Source organism: Gobio gobio, assembly GCF_949357685.1.
Source record: "Gobio gobio genome assembly, chromosome: 24".
Lineage (NCBI taxonomy): Eukaryota > Metazoa > Chordata > Actinopteri > Cypriniformes > Gobionidae > Gobio > Gobio gobio.
In genome coordinates this window covers 3,509,054-3,531,358 of record NC_137120.1, presented here as the reverse complement: position 1 = coordinate 3,531,358, position 22,305 = coordinate 3,509,054, and the positions used below count along the sequence as shown (strand labels likewise).

At 44.6% G+C, this 22,305-nt stretch overlaps 1 protein-coding gene across 1 annotated transcript; it reads left to right on the top strand.

Annotated features, from left to right (window-relative positions):
- Positions 1-4,801: 4,801 nt before the first annotated feature.
- LOC307120636 (CD48 antigen-like) lies at positions 4,802-10,009 on the top strand. The gene is made up of 5 exons (XM_079807756.1): positions 4,802-5,045; positions 7,644-7,961; positions 8,644-8,943; positions 9,036-9,179; positions 9,278-10,009. The coding sequence occupies exons 1-5, from the start codon at positions 5,000-5,002 to the stop codon at positions 9,286-9,288; spliced, it is 819 nt and encodes a 272-aa protein (XP_079663882.1). The 5' UTR covers positions 4,802-4,999; the 3' UTR covers positions 9,289-10,009.
- The last annotated feature ends 12,296 nt before the right edge of the window (positions 10,010-22,305 follow it).

Genomic DNA, 22,305 nt, shown 5'->3' with positions numbered 1-22,305 from the left:
TCATTCATCTAGAAGCGATATCACCACATGGTCTCAGGACTACTTTGGCAAACCTTTGTCAAGTACCACAATACGTAGTTACATCCACAAATGCCAGTTAAACCTGTACTGTGCAAAAAGGAAGCCCTATGTTAACAGTGTCCAGAAGCGCCGTCGACTTCTCTGGGCTCGGAGGCATCTGGGATGGACCATCACACAGTGGAAACGTGTACTGTGCTCAGATGAAGCAGTATTTCAGGTATTTTTGGGCAGGAATGGACGCCGTGTGCTCCGGACCAAAGAAGAAAAGGATCATCCAGACTGTTACCAGCAACAAGTGCAAAAGCCAGGGTCTGTCATGGTATGGGGTTGTGTCAGTGCCCTTGGCAAAGGTAACTTGCACTTCTGTGAAGGCACCATTAATGCTGAAAAGTACATAGAGATTTTGGAGCATAATATGCTGCCTTCAAGAAGACATCTTTTCCAGGGACATCCATGCATATTTCAACAAGACAATGCAAAACCACATTCTGCACACATTACAAAGTCCTGGCTGCGGAGGAAGAGGGTTCGGGTACTTGACTGGCCTGCCTCAGTCCCGACCTGTCTCCAATAGAGAATGTGTGGCAACGAAGACCCCGTACTGTTGCCCACCTTAAGACTTGTTTGCAGGAAGAATGGGACAAAATTACACCTGAAACACTTCATCACTTGGTGTCTTCAGTCCCTAAACGTTTTTTAAGTATTGTGAAAAGGAATGGCAACATTACAAAGTGGTAAATGCTTTACTGTCCCAACTTTTTCTTAAATGTGTTGCAGGTCTGAACGACAGGAAAGGATGCATATTTACAAATGACATGAAGTTGACCAGACAAAACATGAAATATTTTGTGTTCATATTGTCTGCAATGAAATACAAGTCAAAGTAAATTTAGAAATCACTTCTTTTTTTTTTTTTTTGCGTTTTCCATACTGTCCCAACTTTTTTTGATTTGGGGTTGTATATCTGTGCAGCTTTTAGTGGGTAGGAATAATTGTAATGGAAAAAGAAGCAAGGGCGAATGAGTTATTGGGTGTGATGTGATTTGTGTTATTATATATTATTTTTGCGCGTGCGCTCTGAGACAGAGTGGAACGCTGACAAATAGGCCTACACTTTGGACTTAAAGGCCTTTTTAACGCGGCAAGCGGTGGAATCAGCACACAGTTGCCGCTTTCTCTTTAGCTTTGAGCAGTTGAAGCCACTGTTGCCAACACATTTTCAGGGGAAGTTGCTAAAGGCAGATCGAGTTGTTGCTAAATGACCTTGTGACGCCATTGCGCTATGACGTCATTACGTAATCGCAAGGCAAAACTACGCCATTATGTAACGCATAGATATTATTTGAAATGCTAATTTAGATTTGTTTGTAAAATAAATGAAAGCAATGTGTTAGTTAATATGTACGGAGCCCCGCACATGACGTGCAAGAAAAAAAAAAGTAAATTGTGCGCAAAATTTACTCATTTGTTCCCTCGATTTATAAATTGTGTGCACGATTTAGCCTGCTAGTTTTTTCCTGCATGTCATATGCAGGGCTCCGTAAATATGCTACCTAAATGATCTTCCACTTTTTACAGCGATTTCCACATTTACACAGCGATCTTGAGGAATTATGAATGAACCGCTCGGCCTATTGAGCTAGCTTGTACGTGTGTTGTTTGGATTAGATTCACTTTCCAGAAGTTGCTAAAAATTGCCAAATAAATAAAAAATAATTGCTAGATTTGTTGCTAGGTGCTCTTAGAAAAAAAAGTTGCTAAGGTAGTCAGCAATTTTGTTGCTAGATGTAGCAACTTTTCAAAGTTGGCAACACTGGTTGAAGCCTTGTTTATACTTTCGCAATTCGCATGGCTCTACGCCGCGAACCTGCTTACTGCGTGCGCTCCTCAGTAAAGTGTGCATGACATGCTCTCAGTTGTATAATTCTGTGAAACGACAGAGGGCGACTCTGAGTAATTGTTCTCCAAACCATCAAAAAGCAGCGATGAGAGGAAGTAGTTTGCAGAATAATTTGTCAAACACTCGTCTCATGAGAAGTTTGTGAATAAATGGATTTCTTCACATATAAACTGATTAGGTTGTGGGTCATTTTGAGGACACATGTGAAAAAGTTTTTAAGTACACTTCTTAAACCCCAACCAAATAATTAAGTTAAACCCAGTAAACTTGAAATTGTGACTTGTGACATTAGAACAAAACATATTAATGAATAGGCCCAGATAGATTTCAGCCTAATAGGGATATCTGCACTGAATCGCAAATTTCACATGTATTTTGTGTATTTTCAAAATACTGTATTTGTATTTAAATACATTTTTCCACACAGTATTTTGTATTTGTATTTTAAATACATTTCCATGTATTTATGCCCATCTCTGACTGCAATGAAGGTGTATAGCTACTAACAAAAACTAGCTAACTGCGTAAGCCCCTCCTGGAAAAGAGCAATCTAGATCACACCATATTGAGCAACTACAGACCAATCTCAAATCTTCCTTTCATAGGCAAGATCATTGAAAAAGTTGTTTTCAATCAGCTGAACAAATACTTGAGCTCTAACGGATACTTTGACAATTTTCAATCTGGTTTCCGACCGCATCACAGCACAGAGACAGCGCTCATAACGATAATAAATGATATTCGCCTCAATACTGATACAGGCAAAACATCAATTCTGGTGCTACTCGACCTCAGTGCTGCATTCAACACTGTTGACCACAACATACTTCTTGACAGGCTGGAAAACTGGGTCGGGCTTTCTGGAATGGTCCTCAAATGGTTCAGGTCGTACTTAGAAGGGAGAGGTTATTATGTGAGTATAGGTGACCATAAGTCTGGACGAGGACGATCCGTTTAGATCTGCTCTGACGGTTAGATCTGTAGAGCCTTGGTGGTGAGAGAGGAAGGACCGTGTAGATCCGCTCTGACGGTCAAACAAAGTGTTGATGGGAATATTCCGTTTTTGACAGTTAATATTTGACAAAAATTGATAAAGAGACCCCTGTGAAATTATAACAGCTGGGGGCTCGTCCGGGATATTCCCAAGAAACACGGGACTGAGAAGTCATCCTCCATCACAGGTAAGTTGTCTTTGTATGATTTCTTGAGGTGTCAGGATTGATTGATTGATCCCATAGGTAGAGATAGCCCTGGTGGTCCAGTCCAGGAAGATTTGTCTGTAAGGGTAATGTTTAAATGCACAGTTACCTGACAAATATTTTTGAGTACTCCCTCCGGTGCGAGGAAGACCCGTTTAGATCTGCTCTGATGGGCAAAACATCTAGAGAACTAGATATTTTATTGTTACCACTGTGAAGCTACTTAGAAGATCTGCATTGTAAAAAGCGCTATATAAATAAAGGTGACTTGACTTACATAATGAACCGTTATGTTTTTATTACCTTAGAATGAGCCGTTTCTATCTACACACACCGCGGGTCCTCTTACAGTGAACTCGCCATTTTGTGCCGCCATGTTTCTACAGTGGCCCTAAACGGACAAACTGCTCTATAGAGCGCTAGTCACTCTCTGCTCTCTCAGACGATGGCATTTTTGTCCTGTGTCGGCCACCGTAGCTTCTCTATGTGCTTCAAAAGGGAGGGGTAATCGGTCGGCGGTTGCAATTCACAAACTCACAACCTCTAGATTCTGCTAAACTTTACACACTGCACCTTTAATAGAGATGGGCACAATAAATGACCAAATGTCCTCTGGTTTGTCGCCCCACTTGTCATGTCTCTATTCTCCACCAGTGAGGCGGCCACACACTTTGAGAAACGCTGCTATAGATCCGCAGTCTGTAATCAAATAATCTCTTCTAGCATTTACTAATAACAGTGTATCTAAAAGTGTGAAACAACTACAAACAAAAACACATCCCATTCTGAAACGTCCTGTAAGAGCCGTTCTTGCAAAGGTTCTGCTCGATCCTCTTCACTAAAATTCTCTGGGTCTGATTCGGGCTCAAATTGATAAGGCGATATTGACGCCATTGTTTACAACACACCGGAGCACATGCAACTACCCGTAATGGTAAAGGACATGACATTTCTGGACAGTGCACTAGAGCCAGCTAACCAATCTGAGCCCATTGTGTATTTCTGAGGGAGGGGCTTCATAGAACCAGGAAATCATCAGACCGGTTTTACGAGAAGGGACACAGCAGTGTAGAATAAAGCTAAATGATGTGAAAAATAATGTGTTTTTAAATTCAGAGAAGACTGAGGTATAACTTACTGGACCAAAACCCTGTACACAGAATCTCTTAGAATATCATTTGCATCTAGAAGGATGTACTGTTCCTTCATCCTCTACAGTTAAAGACCTGGGTGTTATATTAGACAGCAACTTGTCCTTCACAAACCACATTTCACATGTTTTAAAAACAGCCTTCTTCCTCCTCGCATTCATTTCCTGTGAAGCTTTGCTGGTCAAAAACCTTGTAACTCCATTTGAGCTTGATTTTGGTATATTATTAATATAATGGCTTATGCAAATATCTGACCATATATAAAGCCACAATATCAACTTGGACAACACACTGTTAAATGATTTATAAAATGCAGTGTTTTTTTCTATTTCCAGCAGTGTTGGACAAGCATAGTTTAGTATGTAAGCTTCTGGGTGTCTTGAGGGGCCAAAATTGATTTTTCCCATGTCACAATATGCGGTACATCCAGCCCTGTCTGTGTCAGTTATACTGTTGAAAATGACACCAGTGACTTTGACACCATTGACAGGAAGTCGAGGCGTAGTGGAGCTCAAAGTGAGAAACTGACCATGTTCAGAGTGTGAATTCTTCAGCTAAAAAGGAGCTTGACTGTCACATGATTAACACTGAATACATAGGCAGTTATTTTTAATTATTATAGAGTTTCACTGCACTTTTCTACAGAGCAGCTTCACATCAGCACGTCTGTCAACCAGTTTTGAAGAGTTACTCTCCTCATATTTGTGGACTGAAACCGGACTGAAAAGATGTTTCACCCTGTTTTGCTCTGCTTGTGTTTGTGGCGTCTGGTTGGTGAGTTTGAAATGTGTTTTTCTGTCCTCAGTTGTTTCTGTTCTGGTAACATGTGATGAATGACTGGTTCATTTAGTCAGAGAGGATCAACATTCACTGTTACAGGCCCAGCACAGGCCAGTAGATCAAACTTACAGTCAGTAGAGCTGCAGGCATCAGCATTTCCTTGAGTTGAACTTCTGCCGTAAATGTTCTTTCCACTCGTCTTTCTCAATTCTTTCTCAAAAGTGAGTTTTATCCAGTGGTATGAACAGCGTATTCGAGATCAGCGAGCTGTCAGTTCTTACAGTGGTGAACATTTCCATTTCCACATTTAGATTAAATAAGCACTGAAATTATATCAAAATCATTATCCAAAAGTTACAACATTTTCACAAGAATTTAAATAGAAATATCTGTAGTGGATGCTCTGCTTTTGAGCACTTTTCCTGTGGCATGTGTTTCAATGTTTTAACTGCAGCGAGGATTGCTTGTCACATGATAATCCCGATTTAAATTGTGTCCTAAATAGCAGAACTTGTGTTTTCACATGAATAATGATCATTGATGCGCTCTTGACCGATGGCTTAGTAACAGACGGTTTGATGACAGACACTGACGGACTCGTTCGTGATCTTGAGCGGTTCATTGGCCGGTTTGAGGAGGCTATTTATTCTAAAACAATGCAAAGATAGGCTACTGAATGATTTTAGCAATGTAATGTGACGGCACATAGGCCATATCTCATATTTTCATCTCATCTTGTACCGTTATACTTGATATCACGTGACTGGAAATGATATGCAGATGACGTTAGTAAACTAGGTGTTGTAATCTCCATATATGGCCACTGCTAATTCTCCAGAGCTCACTGAACTCTTCCTCTGATCTAATCTTTTGAATGCATCAGCTGCTCAATTTACACACTTAAAGGGACAGTTCACCTAAAAATTAAAATACTGTCATCATTTACTCACCCTCAAGTATGAGTTTCTTTGTTTTGCTGAACACAAAAGAAGATATTTTGAAGAATGTTTGTAACAAAGCAGAGAGAGCAACCATTGACTACCATAGGATTTTTCCCCTTCTACACTCTAAAAAAAAAAAGGTTCTATATGGCACCAAAAATAGTTCTTGGCTCGTAATCATAAGGGAACCTTTTTTAGTGCTATATAGCACCATTTTTGGTGCTTCAGTGGTTCTTCAGCGGTTCTTTGACTAAGGTGCTATATGGCACCACTGAAGAACCACTGAAGCACCAAAATTGGTGCTATATAGCACTAAAAAAGGTTCCCTTATGATTACGAGACTTTTTTTTAGAGTGTACGGTAGTCAATGGTCTGCTTGGTTACAAACATTCTTCAAAATATCTTCTTTTGTGTTCAGCAGAACAAAGAAACTCATACTGGTTTGGAATAACGTGAGGGTGAGTAAATGATGACAGAATTTTCATTTTTGGCTGAACTATCCCTTTAATGTCTGCGAGTAAATCAGTGTTTTCTGCTTGAAGTATTTTGTTTGCTGGATCAAGAAGTTTCCGTCTCTTATGTTCCATAACTGCAATGAGGCTGAAGTTTGTTCTGTCACTGATCGCATCAGTCCTGTAGCCTCAACACGAATGTCTGAGTCATGAGCTCCATCATTACTTACGTCCACCAACAATGAGCGTATATCTCCCAGGGACTTCAGAATCACACAAACTGTGTCTCGATGGCCTGTCCACCGCTGATCCAAGAGACCGTTTAGCTTCTTGCCCTTGTAATGAACCGCTATCGTGGCTGTGGCTCTTTCAGCAGATAATGCGCCGCCACAAAGCACAAATGCTTCAGGAATGGTTTGAGGAGCACAACAATGAGTTTGAGGCGTTGACTTGACCTCCAAATTCCCCAGATCTCAATCCAATCGAGCATCTGTGGGATGTGCTGAACAAACAAGTCCGATCCATGGAGGCCCCACCTCGCAACTTACAGGGCTTAAAGGATCTGCTGCTAACATCTTGGTGCCAGATACCACAGCACACCTTCAGGGGTCTAGTGGAGTCCATGCCTCGATGGGTCAGAAAAAGCGGGACCAACACAATATTAGGAAGATGGTCATAATGTTAGGCCTGATCAGTGTTTATTTTATACAATAATACTTGTGATCTGTTGGAAAATATCAAGCCCTTCCATTTCAGAGTCACTGTTATCAGATCTGTTTTGCTGTTCATGTTTGTTAGCCCAGGACATTTTACAAATCCAGACCAGACGATGGCCATGTCCGGAATAAAGAGTAGCCGATCCATGTCACACAGTAAGATTTCAGATTTTGGCCATAAACCTATCCAAGTCACAGACAGTATCAACGCCAGTAGGCTCTACTTATTGTAACAGACAAACAAACAAACAAACAGACAAACAAACAGATGGACATTAAGTGTGACGTTAAACATTAAAGTGTCTTTTTATTTAGTTATTGTTCCATATATAAATCTATTTCTCTTTTCATTCATCATCTTTTGTCTTTGTCCTGCAGAATTATATTCAATTCACATTTAAATTAATTTAAAGTATTTTAGTGAAGCTTCATCAAACCAACATCAAGAGATTTTAAAGCTTTAATCTGTGAAAAACTCTTCAGGTTCTGCAGGAGGGATTGATGTGAAGGAGGGAGATTCAGTCACTCTAGAGTCTGGTCTCACTGAAGTGAAGGATGATGATGTGATTCAGTGGAGGTTTGGATATAAAGGACGATTCACTGTAATCGCTGATATCAATAAACGGTCCGACAGCTTCACTGTATATGATGATGTTCTTGATGGGAGATTCAGAGACAGACTGAAGCTGGACAATCAAACTGGATCTCTGACCATCACAAACATCACAACCAAACATGCTGGAGAATATGGACTAGAGATCAACCGTTACTGGCCTTCTTATATCCGTCTCTCTGTCTACGGTGAGTTAAATATCAGTTCCACATGTTTTATTTATTACAGCGAGATCTAAAGAAGTATTGTCACAGGCCGGTGTGCACTGTAAACATACTCAACTCCACACGTGAAAATATCAACTCAGCACTGCAAATTACTCCAAACTTCACAATGAATAAGGCAGTATTCGGGCTCAGATGGACACCTTGATAAACGGAATCTTCACACGCTGGCATAAAACAGGACTCTATTGCACCATCATCTCCACGTCACTTATCTTCCTCATGTAACATTCATGCCACAGCAAGTTAAAAAAATCCTGCTTCCTCAGTCCCCAGTTCTTCCCTTGCGCCTTTACTGCGGCTCCCGCTGTTTCTTCCCCCCCCCCCCCCCCCCCCCCTCTATCAAATTGTTTTAAATTTTCTCGCTGCACTTCTGCCCTTTTCGGGAGCCCGGAACCGGCCTGGTGTTGCACCGGAAGTGTTCCCCTATAACAACACCCCGTGACAGTATCTTATCATGAATAATGAGTTAAAATGACTAATTCTCTTACTCTTTTACATTAACAGCAGGTTTATATTGAACTTTCTATCAAATTGTTTTAAATGTTCTACTTTTGATCATCTTGGTTCCTCTCGATGTTTCTTCCTCGTCTGCTTGAATATCTTCATTCATCCTCATTTCTCTTTATTCTCTGATGTTTTCCAGCTCGTCTGCCTGTTCCTGTCATCAGCAGGAACTCTTCTCAATGTTCTTCATCATCATCATCATCATCCTCATATTGTTCATTGGTGTGTTCAGTGGTGAATGTGAGTCATGTGACTCTCTCCTGGTACAAAGGAAACAGTTTATTGTCCAACATCAGTGTGTCTGATCTCAGCATCAGTCTCTCTCTACCTCTGGAGGTGGAATATCAGGATAAAAACACCTACAGCTGTGTGCTGAACAATCCCATCAGCCACCAGACTCAACATCTGGACATCACTCAACTCTGCCACACATGTTCAGGTACGGCAGCAACGCTGATATTAGTTGATGTCAGCGCTGATATTAGCGTTTATTGACTGAGCTGATCTCAGTTTGATGTTTTTATTCCTCAGGCTCTGTCCACTGTTGTGGTCCCACTGAAGCTGTGATCCGATTGGTCCTCGCTGCTCTGGTGGGCGTGGCTACTGTCATGATTGTGGTTTATGACATCAGATCCAGAAGAGCTGAACGAGATCAAGCTCATATTCACACATCAGGTACATGATTGATGATGTCATTTCTCACAAACTGATTTGCATATATTAATATCTGTGAGATTTATTAATTTATGGCTTCATATGTTTATCTTTTTCAGGAAGTGCTTGAATCTAAAGCAGAACGCTGAACTTTGGTTCTAAACTCTGATCAAAAGGTTTTCAACAACAACCTGTGTTTTATTTGAAGAAAGCAACCATACATTGGTGTTGTTTTATTTTCTGTGTTTTATATGAATTTCATTGGTCATTCATGTATTCAAATGATTATGATTCTATTTCCTCCACTTATCATTTAATAATGTGATTATTATTGTTCATTTGATGTGTTATATGACTTATTTCCCTCATTTGCTTGCTCTTGTTGTTGAATCTTATGATTGTGTGTTTGAAGGGATGTTTGTCTTCACGAGTAGGAGATCACAGAATGTCTCAAGGTTTTTATCGTCACAGGACGATGTTGTGAAGCAGTAATTCTCCATTGTTTTTCTCTTGGTATAATAACACTTGTTGGAAATGTACTGGTCAGATGAAGCCAGAGCATTGAGTGGTGTAACATCTGGACGGACTCTGAGCATTGAAACATATGCAACTAAGATTATTCAACAAACTCTGCTCTTTTATTTTCATCACTTCGTCTCCTGCTTTCTCAGTCCAACTCTCCGGCTGATAGACTTATACCTTCTGGCAAGGATATTTGATATTTCTGATATTTCTGACGTGGAGATCCATCAGAACTAACATTTTGGCTCGATCTAACATGCTGTTCATTTGCCAAATGTATTTGCCAAATGTCTTGCCTTTATCAATAAAGTTTTCTCGCTCTGAGGTTCAAGAGTCTCTCCATGTTTTATTATTTATGATGTCGAGCGCCTCCTGGAGGAATAATTCATATATATTTAAACTATTTCAGCAGATCGCCACATATAAAGCTTTACAATATTAAAATGTAATTTAAAACATGATTTGTAAATGTTAACATTATTATTAGCTCATTAATTTTTCTTGTTGTTTTTCTGTCCACAATAATAAACAAACACCATCTTTAACCTGAGAAAATACTGATTTGGGACTCATTATAATATACTCTGAGATCACAGTGAAATACATAAACACAACATATCGCTGCTCCATTTTCTCCATCAGGTGATGATAAAGTCTTTAAGGCCCCGTCCACACAGAAACGCGTTTCACTGTATACGTTAAAATTTTGTACCATATCAGCGTTTCGTCCACACAGATCTGGCTTTTTAGGAGCATGAAACCAATATTTTTTGAAACCGGGTCCCAGAGTGGATAAATCTGAAAACGACACTCTTGCATTTTCATGTGTAAAGCCAATCCGTATATTTTGTGAAACGGTGATGTCATCACACCACGTCCTGCGCAGGAAAGACCTGAAGGGATGCAGCTACGGGCACTGGGCATGCGCACATCAATACTGTGTCATTTAATTACTGTATTTGCATTATTGTAAGGTTATGTTTAGGGTTGGGGTAGGTGTAGGCCAGTGGTCACCAACCTTTTCAAGCCATAGATCCCTGACCTCAGCCTTGATGAAAGGCAAGATCTACCTATAGATTTTTCATGGCCCAGTTTTTTTTTATTTCCTACACATCTGTCGATTTTTTTTTTCTTTATTTAAGCAAATTTATTTGTTGTTTATTTGGTCTATAACAGGCCAAACTAGCCTTAAAAAAACTTGCCATTTGAAATGTGAGGCAACAACTGCCTTTTAATCACGATCCAAACAAAGATACACACATGTAGCATGAGCAGTGTTTTTTGATTTGAATTAGATTGCATAATTTCAAGACTTAGAGCAAATACAGAATGGTCTGACTTTAGCTTAGTGAAATTGTTACGTAGGACACACCAGCACAAAACAAAAGCGGATGGACTGAATAAAACTGCTAATTCACTCTCTGACAGCAGGTGGTGCTTATGGAAAAGAAGCGTTTCTTTGGGGACCGCTGTAAAAATGCCATCGAAACTATTCTGAAGACAGTTTCGTTCAGAGATGCATTCATGTAACCCCCCTCCCCTCCCCAATTCAATATTTATATTTTTCTTCCTATATTTCAAGCACCCCGAACAGTTATCTTGCTGGGACAATTTATACCTGGTCCACTTCATGTGTTTTTACAGATCTGATTTATCAGAACGATTCCATTTACACTTGGTCACATAAATGTTTCTCCGCAAAACGGATATAAATCTGATCTTCAATTCCCACGCTATATGATTTTTAATGAAGTTCACGTCACCAAAATCAACAAATATGAGCTGCATTTTATTGAAAATGCAAAGACCGCAATAGGAGAGAGAGAGTGGCGTTAGCACTGATCATTTAGTTTCTTTACTTTTAATGATGATGATTGTGTATTGAGCGTCTGCAACTTTTACTTTCATTTGTGGCAGTTTGCTTTAGAGATATTCAGCTGCTCATCTGCGGCGATGCGTACTGCAGTAGCGCTGTCATATCTAACTATAACATCGGTCAATTTGTGCAGTGCGAATTTTGAGGTTGCAGAGAATACATTTTGGGAGCATAAGGAGCGATTTCGTGCCTTGATTGTGTGTTTGTAACGCTTTTCACAGAGAGGCCGGATAGCTGGTCTGAATGGTTGTAGCCAAGTGTAAGCAAAACTCACGTATCTGATATTTCTCAGGGGTTTATTATCAGCATCGTCGATCCCACACACACATGGGGCAGTTTGCAAAACACTCCACTAACAACTGCGTTACTGAACAGAAAATAAACAGTGCAAAGAGCAACAGAAATATTACACGTATGCTGGGAAATCTTGGGTCCTGCCATCCATGTGGATGTTACTTTGACACACACCACCTACCTAAGCATTGTTGAGACTATGTCCAGCCTTTCCGGGGTCTAGTGGAGTCCATGCCTCGACGGGTCAGGGCTGTTTTGGTAGCAAAAACGGGACCAACACAAAAATTAGGAAGCTGGTCATAATGTTATGCCTGTTTGGTGTATATGTATATATGAACTCTGAATGACTTTGACGCATTTACTCATGAATAGCATCTTAACGTAGTGGTTTTCTTTCTCCTGAAGGGAGGCGATGGGTGTTGTGCTTCACAAGGACTCTAAATGGTATCAGCAGTGGAAGGAGTTCAAGGACAACAATGCTGTCTTCAACAGTGAGTGGAGCTGCAGTGCGGCGTCTGTCCAGCAGGTGGCGCTGAGATCTGGATGTTGGGCGGTAGTTGAAGAGTTCACTGCAGCAGTTAGAGCCTCGTTTAGCGCAGTGATAAGAGGGAAAGAGGGAAAGGCTGCGTGTGTCCCAGAACATGATGTGAGATGCATGTGCTGTGTTATTGAGCCGAGTCACTTCATGTGCTTTTCTCCTCCCAGGGTTCTTTGAGATGAAGATGAAGTATGATGAGAGTGACAACGCCTTCAACAGAGTGTCCCGCACCGTCACAGACAAAATGACATCATCGGTAAAGACACACTGTGCTGATGCTTTACTAAGGAGGAGAAATGGTTACAATGTTGAGAGAAAAAGTTGCTTTTACAAAATAACTTGCAACTACGAAAAGTAAAAGTCTCAATTGTGAAAGATATAAAGTCAGACTGATGGATGGATGGATGGATGGATGGATGGTTGGATGGACGGACGGACGGACGGACGGATAGATAGATAGATAGATAGATAGATAGATAGATAGATAGATAGATAGATAGATAGATAGATAGATAGATAGATAGATAGATAGATAGATAGATAGATAGATAGATAGATAGATAGATAGATAGATAGATAGATAGATAGATGGATGGATGGATGGATGGATGGATTGAGGAACAGATGGACGGATAGATAGATAGATAGATAGATAGATAGATAGATAGATAGATAGATAGATAGATAGATAGATAGATAGATAGATAGATAGATAGATAGATAGATAGATAGATAGATAGATAGATAGATAGATAGATAGATAGATAGATAGATAGATAGATATATGGATGGATGGATAGATAGATGAATGAATGGATAGATACACAGACGGACAGAATGTCTAGATAGAATGTCTAGACAGACAGACAGAAAGATGGATAGAATATTTCCCGCCGCTGAAGTATCTGTCATGTGTCTGAATAAATCGGACGGACGGACGGACGGACGGACGGATGGATGGATGGATGGATGAATGGATGGATATACGGACGGATGGACAGATAGAAAGTCTAGACCAGGGTTGTCCAAAGTGGGTCCTGGAGGGCCTGTGTTCTGCAGAGTTTAGCTCTAACTTGCCTCTACACCTGTCTGGAAGTTTCTTGTATGCCTAATAAGACCTTGATTAGCTGGTACAGGTGTGTTTAATTGGGGTTTAAGCTAAACTCTGCATGACAGTGGCCCTCCAGGATCAGGATTGGACACCCCTGGTCTAGACAGACAGACGGAGAGATGGATAGAATATTTCCTGCCGCTGAAGTATCTGTCATGTGTCAGAATAAATCTGACGGCGTTCATGAAATCCACCGTTTGCGTTTCAGGGGAAGGTTCTGAGGATGATGTACGTCTGGGCGTTGTGTCGAGATCAGGACGAGCTGAACCCATACGCCGCTTGGAGACTCTTGGACATCTCGGCATCCAGTACTGAGCAGTGTTAATTTCGTTGACGAATAATTTTCGTCATAATTTTCGTCAACAACCTTTTTTCACTGACGAAAACGAGACGATAACTAAATAAAAACTAGTGTTCGATGACTAAAACTATGACGAAAACTTGCTGTCGTTTTCGTCAACAAATAAAAACGAGACGAAAATGTGAGTGAGGGAAGATTAGGGAAGAGATCCAGTCAGAACTGATGTCCTGTGTATCAGATGCGCACATTTGATTCGAACTGATCTAAGCGCTGGAAAACACGGCGCTGTTGCGCTTTTACAGGCTCACGCATCCCCAATCCAGCGCTCCAGAGCGGCTCACAATCAATCAATAACACATTTATGCCAGGCAATTGTATATGAATTAATGCTGATGAATAATGACAATGTTTACTTTACGATGATTATATAGCCTAGTAATATGTTTTAGACGGTTGTAACAATGCATATTTTATCTCCTGAACTTGAATGAGCAGCTGCAACTGCAACAGAGGCGCAGCAGACATTTCTGCTTAAACATTATTGTTTCTGTTTTTAAATTGTAGCCTATTAACTCATAAAACGAAACATATCTGTTATGCTTTCTAGTTGCAGATATACTGCAAGAAAAATATGCAGTACCTTGTTAAGTTCTTTACAGATTATATGCAGCATTCATGTTTATTTTCACAAGAATCTCACGATACTTAATTTTTTTTATTGTTGCTCAAAACAATACACAAGTTATAACAAATAACCAGTGTTAGGGGTAACGCATTACAAGTAACTTGAGTTACGTAATCAGATTACATTTTTAACGCATTACTTTTCAAATTTACAACAAAATATCTGAGTTACTTTTTCACATTTATTTGACTTACAGCTCTTCTGTCCCATGCTGAGAAAAATCATCGAGAGTAAGAAAAAAGATTCAGTATTCCTCAAAATGAATCAAATCAGTCAAATGCAAAATCAGAGTACTATGCAAACCTCCAATAATTAAATGTTTATGCATTTAATCTACCTTTATTGACCAATGTCTTTCTGCTGACCTTTGATGATTCAGTTAAACCATCAGCAAAAATTACTAGATTTTTGGTTTTTATTGTTAAAACTTTTCTCCTGCGTCCTATTCTTCCATTATCCAGAACGGCAGCACAGCGCCTTCTACTGTTCATTCGTGAATTAGCATTTTTACCTCAACCTGAGGCTTATTATTTCCATTTGTTATGAAGACAACGACATTTGCACACAAATAGATTTTTTGTAATAACCCCTACCCCCCAAAAAAACAAGCCTAGCTCAGGTGAGAAAAAGTATCGCAAAAGTAGCATAACGCATTACTTTTCTTAAAAAGTAACTAAGTAACTCAATTTGTTACTTTTTAAGGGAGTAACAGAATATTGTAATGCATTACTTTTCAATGTAACTTTCCCCAACACTGCAAATAACAACAGAATACAAACAACAACAACAAAAAACCAAAACAACTGGGGGAATAATATAAATTAAACATATTGATAAATTATGAGAATGACATGACATTGAAAAAGGAAAATAATTGCTAACAGGTGATGTTTTCATGGCTTTTTTGTTCTCAGATCATTTAATTGAAAATATGTGTTTTTCAAGTTCTTTCACCAAAATCAGAAAGAGAGGTTTAGCATTTAGATATTTAGATTTATGAATGTGGAATTTAGTAACAAGATCAGATTAATTACAATAAAAAATTGACCTTTTTTAGATTTTTAGATCATAATCAACAAAGCACATACCTCATCCTTCACACACATTATTTACACATTTCATTCCTAATACATCTTGCCAAAACATTTCAGTTAAGAGACAATGCCAAAATAGATGAACTATAGTTCCCTTTCGTTCAGTCACTACGACGTACGTTAGTGACTAACGAATGGGGGTTTCGCTTAGAAGCCAATCATCTTCATCGTGTTCAACAGCGCCCAATGGCAGTGCCAATGCCATGGGCATGCGGAATTTGCATGCGTAACTCCGCCCCACCTCGTGGGTATATAAGGAAGTACGCTGCGAACATCGCATTATGTTTTTGCTTTGGAGCCAAGAGGATCTCTTCACTCCTACAAGCCTGATCTGAGTCATCGACAGCTTTCGAGACGAGCAGCTTTCCAGAGGCGTTGGTGTTACGGCGCGTTCCAGTGATCATCATACTGCCTGCCTGCTGATCTGCGCAGTGGTCCGCTAGACAGCTGGTGTGTGGTCCCTGGGCGCTTCGGCGTTCTCTGCGAGGCTTTCTTCTCATAAAAGAGCTTACACGTGACGCGTCCTTTTCAGGATGTCTCGTCCGTGTACTTCTGGGTGTGGTCGGTTGCTTTCCTCCTCTGATGGGCACGAACACTGTCTGGTATGTTTGGGCTTTCAGCATGCTCAGACAGCGTTCGCGGATGAGTCATGTTCTCACTGCGGGAACATGACCATCGCAATGTTGCGGTCAAGACTCCATGACCTTCGTTCTGAAGTGAGAGTCCCCTCTACCACACCCCGATCTACTGAGTCCCAGAGGCCCAGTACTTCGGCTGGTGGTCAGGGTGACTTGACGGTTACGGTGTGGAACAAAGCCCCGACGCTCATGCCTCGGGCCACACCCCCGTCTTGCACATTGCAACCCGCGAGCGTTCAGATGCAGATCGCGGGGCCGGCTCCGGCCCCCCCGCGCATCTCATTTGGCGCTCCGGAGGAGGATGCGATGTCGATCACCGCATCACAAGGTGGGCTCGAGTCCTCTGGAGATGATGACTCGGCTGTGCTGCCGCCCTCGGGCGTGCCAGCATTGCCCGAGTCAGATCCAGAGCTGACAGCCATGTTGTCTCGGGCAGCCGCGAGTTTAGGGATCGAGTGGAACCCTCCACCCTGTCCCGAACGCTCAAGGCTCGATGATTGGTTTTTGGGGGCTCGCGCTGACACCCGTCAGTCCTTGCCCTCAATACCTTTCTTTCCCGAGCTGCATGAGGAACTCACGCGGTCCTGGAAGTCCCCGTTGTCTTCCCGTGACCGTTCACTGACTTCCTCCGCCTTCTCCGTCCTCGATGGGGCGGCAGCTAAAGGGTACACTGGGGTCCCTCCAGTTGAACGTTCTGTTGCGATGCAACTGTGTCCTCAGAGCGTTTCAACCTGGCGTGGTGATCCTAAGCACCCCTCCAAAGCCTGTCGATTCACATCAACCTTGGTGTCGAAATCGCACAGAGCCGCGGGGCAGGCTGCCGCTTCGCTGCATGCCATGGCGATCCTCCAGGTCTACCAGGCCAGGATCCTCAAGGACATGCACGAGGGTGGAGTTGATCCGGGGCTCTTAAATGAGCTGCGTGCCGCCACGACCTCGCTCTCCGGGCGACGAAGGTGACCGCACGCTCCCTGGGTCAAGTGATGTCCACAAATGTGGTCCAGGAGCGTCACCTGTGGCTGAACCTGGCCGATATGCGGGACACCGAGCGAAGCCGGTTCCTCGATGCCCCCATATCCCAGGCCGGCCTCTTCGGCGGGGCGGTTGAGGACTTTGCCCAACAGTTCTCAATCGCCCAGAAGCAGACTGAGGCTATCAAGCATGTACTGCCCCGGCGGCCAGCTGCTGCCTCCACCCCGCCGCCGGCGCAGTCAACTCAGTCTGCTCCACGCCGAGGACGCCCTCCTAAGGCTCCCGCCCCTCCCACCCGGTCCAAGCAGCAGCCTTCACCCGGGCCGGGTCGCGGAGGAAGCCGTAGGAAGGCGTCCAAGTCCCCTCAGGCCGCCCCGCGCCCTGCTAAACGCCAGGCCAAGCGGCGCTCCTGAGACGGACGGCTCAGGGATGGGAGAATCCTTTGTTCAGCTGCTGGCCCCCGGGTCAGCAGCACCCTATGTTGGTCAAAGAAAGAATTAACACTCCCATCCCTGAGCCCACAGAGTCCGGTGATGACGGTGCGCGCCACCCACGGGTCCCGCCACTCGCATCCCACTCTGTCGCCAGCCTCCTGGCAGAGCAGACCCCAGTGGAACGCTGGTCCTTCCCTGGTCTCCTCTGTCAGGACGCAGCTGTCAACCGTGCCCCCGCACCGGGACGCCCCACAGCCTCCCATGTCCGGGCCGGTGACGCTGCATCGCTGCAAGCCCACACCGGGTACGTCTGTACACCGTATGACCCCGCTGGTGCAGTTTCTGGATGTCTGGCTTCAGCTTCCAGGGCTGTCCCGCTGGGTCGAGCGGACCGTCAGGCGCGGCTACACGATTCAGTTCGCGCAGGTTCCTCCCTGCTTCCGGGGAGTCCGTTCCACCATGATCGGGGCCAACGCCCCCGTCATGCGAGCGGAGATTGCCACCCTACTGGCGAAGGGTGCGATCGAACCTGTCCCTCCAGCCGAGATGAATTACGGGTTTTACAGCCCGTACTTCATTGTACCCAAAAAGACCGGTGGGCTACGGCCAATCCTGGACCTGCGCGTCTTGAACCGTTACCTTCACCGGTTTCCGTTCAAGATGTTGACAGCGAAACGCCTTTTCGAATGCGTTCGTCCACACGATTGGTTTGCAGCGATCGACCTGAAGGACGCCTACTTCCATGTCTCCATTTTGCCTCGACACAGACCGTTCCTACGGTTTGCTTTCGAGGGGCGGGCATATCAGTACAGTTCTACCATTCGGGCTATCTCTGTCCCCTCGCGTCTTTACGAAGATTGCCGAGGCAGCCCTTGCGCCCCTTCGGCAGCACGGGGTCCGCATCCTGAACTACCTCGACGACTGGCTCATACTGGGTCCCTCTCGAGAGCAGGTTTGCGGACACAGAGATCTGGTGCTCCATCACCTAGCCCGTCTGGGCCTTCGGGTCAACTGGGAGAAGAGCAAACTTTGCCCCGCGCAGAGGATCTCTTTTCTCGGTATGGATATCGACTCGGTCGCCATGTGCGCGCAGCTTTCGAGCGAGCGCGCGCAGTCTCTGCTGACTTCCCTTCGACAACTCGAGGGCAAGAGTGCGGTTCCACTGAAACACTTTCAGAGGCTCCTGGGGCATATGGCATCTGCAGCCGCGGTAACGCCGCTCGGATTGCTTCATATGAGACCGCTTCAGCACTGGCTACGCGATCGAGTCCCGAGATGGGCATGGCGGTCTGGCACGCTCCGGGTCCCAGTGACCCGGGCCTGCTTACAGACACTCACCCCGTGGTCGAACCTCAAGTTTCTACGGACCGGAGTGTCCTTAGAACGAGCTTCCCGGCATGTTGTTGTGACAACAGATGCATCATCCACGGGCTGGGGTGCCATGTGCAATGGACAAGCAGCCGCGGGCTCCTGGACAGGACCCCAGCGCCTTCTGCATGTCAATTGCCTCGAGTTACTGGCTGTACGGTTCGCCCTGCACCGCTTCCGAGCGTTGCTGAAGGGTCAACATGTGCTAGTCAGGACAGACAACACGGCCGTAGTAGCGTACATCAACCACCAGGGCGGTCTACGCTCCCACCGTATGTCTCAACTCGCCCGCCATCTCGTTTTGTGGAGTCAGAAGCGCCTGAGGTCCCTTCGTGCTGTCCACATCCCTGGAGACCTGAACTGTGCAGCCGACGAGCTGTCACGGTTTCAGCCTCTCCCCGGAGAGTGGAGACTCCACCCCCAGACGATCCAGCTGATATGGGAACGGTTCGGCGACGCACAGGTAGATCTGTTTGCCTCCCAGGACTCTTCCCATTGCTCCCTGTATTATTCCCTGACCGAGGGCACCCTCGGCACGGATGCACTGGCGCACAGCTGGCCGTCCGGGCTACGCAAGTATGCGTTTCCCCCAGTGAGCCTTCTTGCACGGGTACTGTGCAAGATCAGGGAGGACAAGGAGCAGGTCGTCTTGGTCGCCCCGCTTTGGCACGGCCAGACCTGGTTCCCAGAACTCTTACTCCTTGCGACAGCCCCTCCCTGGCCTATCCCTCTGAGACCAGACCTCCTGACTCAGAGACGGGGCACCTTTTGGCACCCGCGTCCAGCGTTCTGGAAGCTCCACGTGTGGCTTCTGGACGGGACACGGCAGGTTTGAGTAGCCTTCCACCTGCGGTGGTCGCTACCATCACTTCCGCTAGAGCTGAGTCTTCCCGCCAAGAAGACCCCTGGAAATGCCCGATCGGGTCCGTGCTATCGTTTCTCCAGGAGGGGGTGGAGCGAAGGCTGTCTCCCTCCACCCTGAAAGTGTACGTGGCCGCAATATCTGCCTACCACGATCTCCTGGTAGACAAAAAGGTAAGTCAGCACGACCTGATCATCAGGTTCCTGAGGGGGGCGAGGAGACTGAATCCTCCTCGCTCTCCTCTCGTTCCCTCTTGGGACCTCTCAGTAGTCCTAAGTGCTCTGCAGAGGCCTCCCTTTGAGCCTTTGCGGTCGGCCGAGATTAAGTTCTTGTCTATGAAGACGGCTCTGCTGACCGCATTGGCCTCGCTTAAGAGGGTCGGGGACCTGCAAGCATTTTCGGTTGACGAAGCGTGCCTGGAGTTCGGTGAGACCCCGGCCCGGATATGTGCCCAAGGTTCCTACCACTCCGTTCCGAGATCAGGTGGTGAACCTGCAAGCGCTGCCTTTGGAGGAGGCAGACCCAGCCTTGGCATTGCTCTGTCCAGTACGCGCTCTCCGCGCCTACGTAGACATGACGCAGTGTTTCAGGACCTCAGACCAGCTTTTTGTCTGTTATGGTGGAGAGCGGAAGGGAAGCGCTCTCTCAAAGCAGAGGCTGTCTCACTGGTTAGTGGACACCATTGTTTTGGCATACCAGCAGCAAGGCCGACCATGTCCCCTTGGTGTGAGGGCACCCTCCACCCGGAGTGTGGCCTCCTCTTCGGCGCCTCGCTAACAGACATCTGCAGAGCTGCAGGCTGGGCGACACCCAACACATTCGCCAGATTCTACAATCTCCGAGTGGAGCCAGTGTCCGACTTTGTACTCGCCCCTACGGGTGGCCGGTAATGGGCCAGGCTCAGGTGTCTTCGCTTGCTCGCCATTCCACTCCCATGACTGGATACGTGCGATATTTTCCTCAGGTGAGCTCCCCGAGAGCCCTGAGCTCCTCCAGCACTGTCGACGCCGACATCAGTTCAGTCTGCCCTTTCGAGCCCAGACCCTCATGTCCGGCCAGGTGCTCCGTGTGCATGGTTCCCCTCCGGCGACCCCCACACGAGTATTCCCACCGTAAGCCTCCTCAGTGAGCAGGTGTCTTTCCCTTGGCAAGTCCCTGCCACCCCTAGGGTTAAAAGTCCACCTTCGGCTGGTACCCTAGAGATCTTCCATATGCAACCCTCAGCGGGTCATATGTGTATTCTCTAAGTCCTCCCTACGGTAGGCATCTTGGCATTCCCTCACTGGGATATGCTTCCCAGTGTACCTTGGTAATCCTGTGATAAGTGGGAGTCCTAGGGCCTTAAGTGGCGGGATCTCACACTTACGCAGGGCACTGGACGACAGCTGAGTGGCGTTGTTGAATAGGATCCCCCATTCGTTAGTCACTAACGTACGTCGTAGTGACTGAACGAAAGGGAACGTCTCGGTTACGTATGTAACCCTCGTTCCCTGAGGAGGGAACGGAGACGTACGTTTCCTTAGCCACGTCAGCTGTGCTGCCTGGAACGCGAGGAGTTCAGTCTTGGCTCCTGCAGCAGTAACATAATGCGATGTTCGCAGCGTACTTCCTTATATACCCACGAGGTGGGGCGGAGTTACGCATGCAAATTCCGCATGCCCATGGCATTGGCACTGCCATTGGGCGCTGTTGAACACGATGAAGATGATTGGCTTCTAAGCGAAACCCCCATTCGTTAGTCACTAACGTACGTCTCCGTTCCCTCCTCAGGGAACGAGGGTTACATACGTAACCGAGACGTTTCCTGTCACAGAAAGAGCAACTGGAGGGAATATGCTTTTTGAACTTTTTTAGGTAGTGACTTTCAGGGTAACACTTATGAATACTTTTAAAATAAATCTCTTTTACTTTATTGGTTAAAAAAATTGCATCCACACTTTTTTCCAACAGATATTACAAACTGTATTATTCCAGTAAGTTGTCACCGGGGGCAATGTAACAACGTCCTGCTGAAATAGTGAACGGACTGATCTATTATTATTTTTATAGTTCACAATTTGCCAACCGGAGTATTGACCAAACTCAGAGAGACTGGAAGTAGAGATTGAGTGCCTCTCAATTAAGAAAGAGCACCTGATGGGATTGAACCCATAACTATTGAAAATTCCTTGGGAGAAACAGGAAACAGAAATTGATCTATAGATTCCTTATATGAAACAATACTAATCATGTACAAACAGCATGGCAATAACAGAAAATTTTTTGTATTACAAAATGCAGATCAGGCGCTTGAAAAGAAAAATATATCAGAAAAATCATAATAAAACAAAAAGAAAAAAAAACATTAACCCTTGTGCGTCAATTTAAAAAAGTTACACATAGGCCCATAAAGGACAAAAATGTCCATGTCGAAAAAGGGAATATTGGGAGCACAGACTTAAGTTTGGTCTCA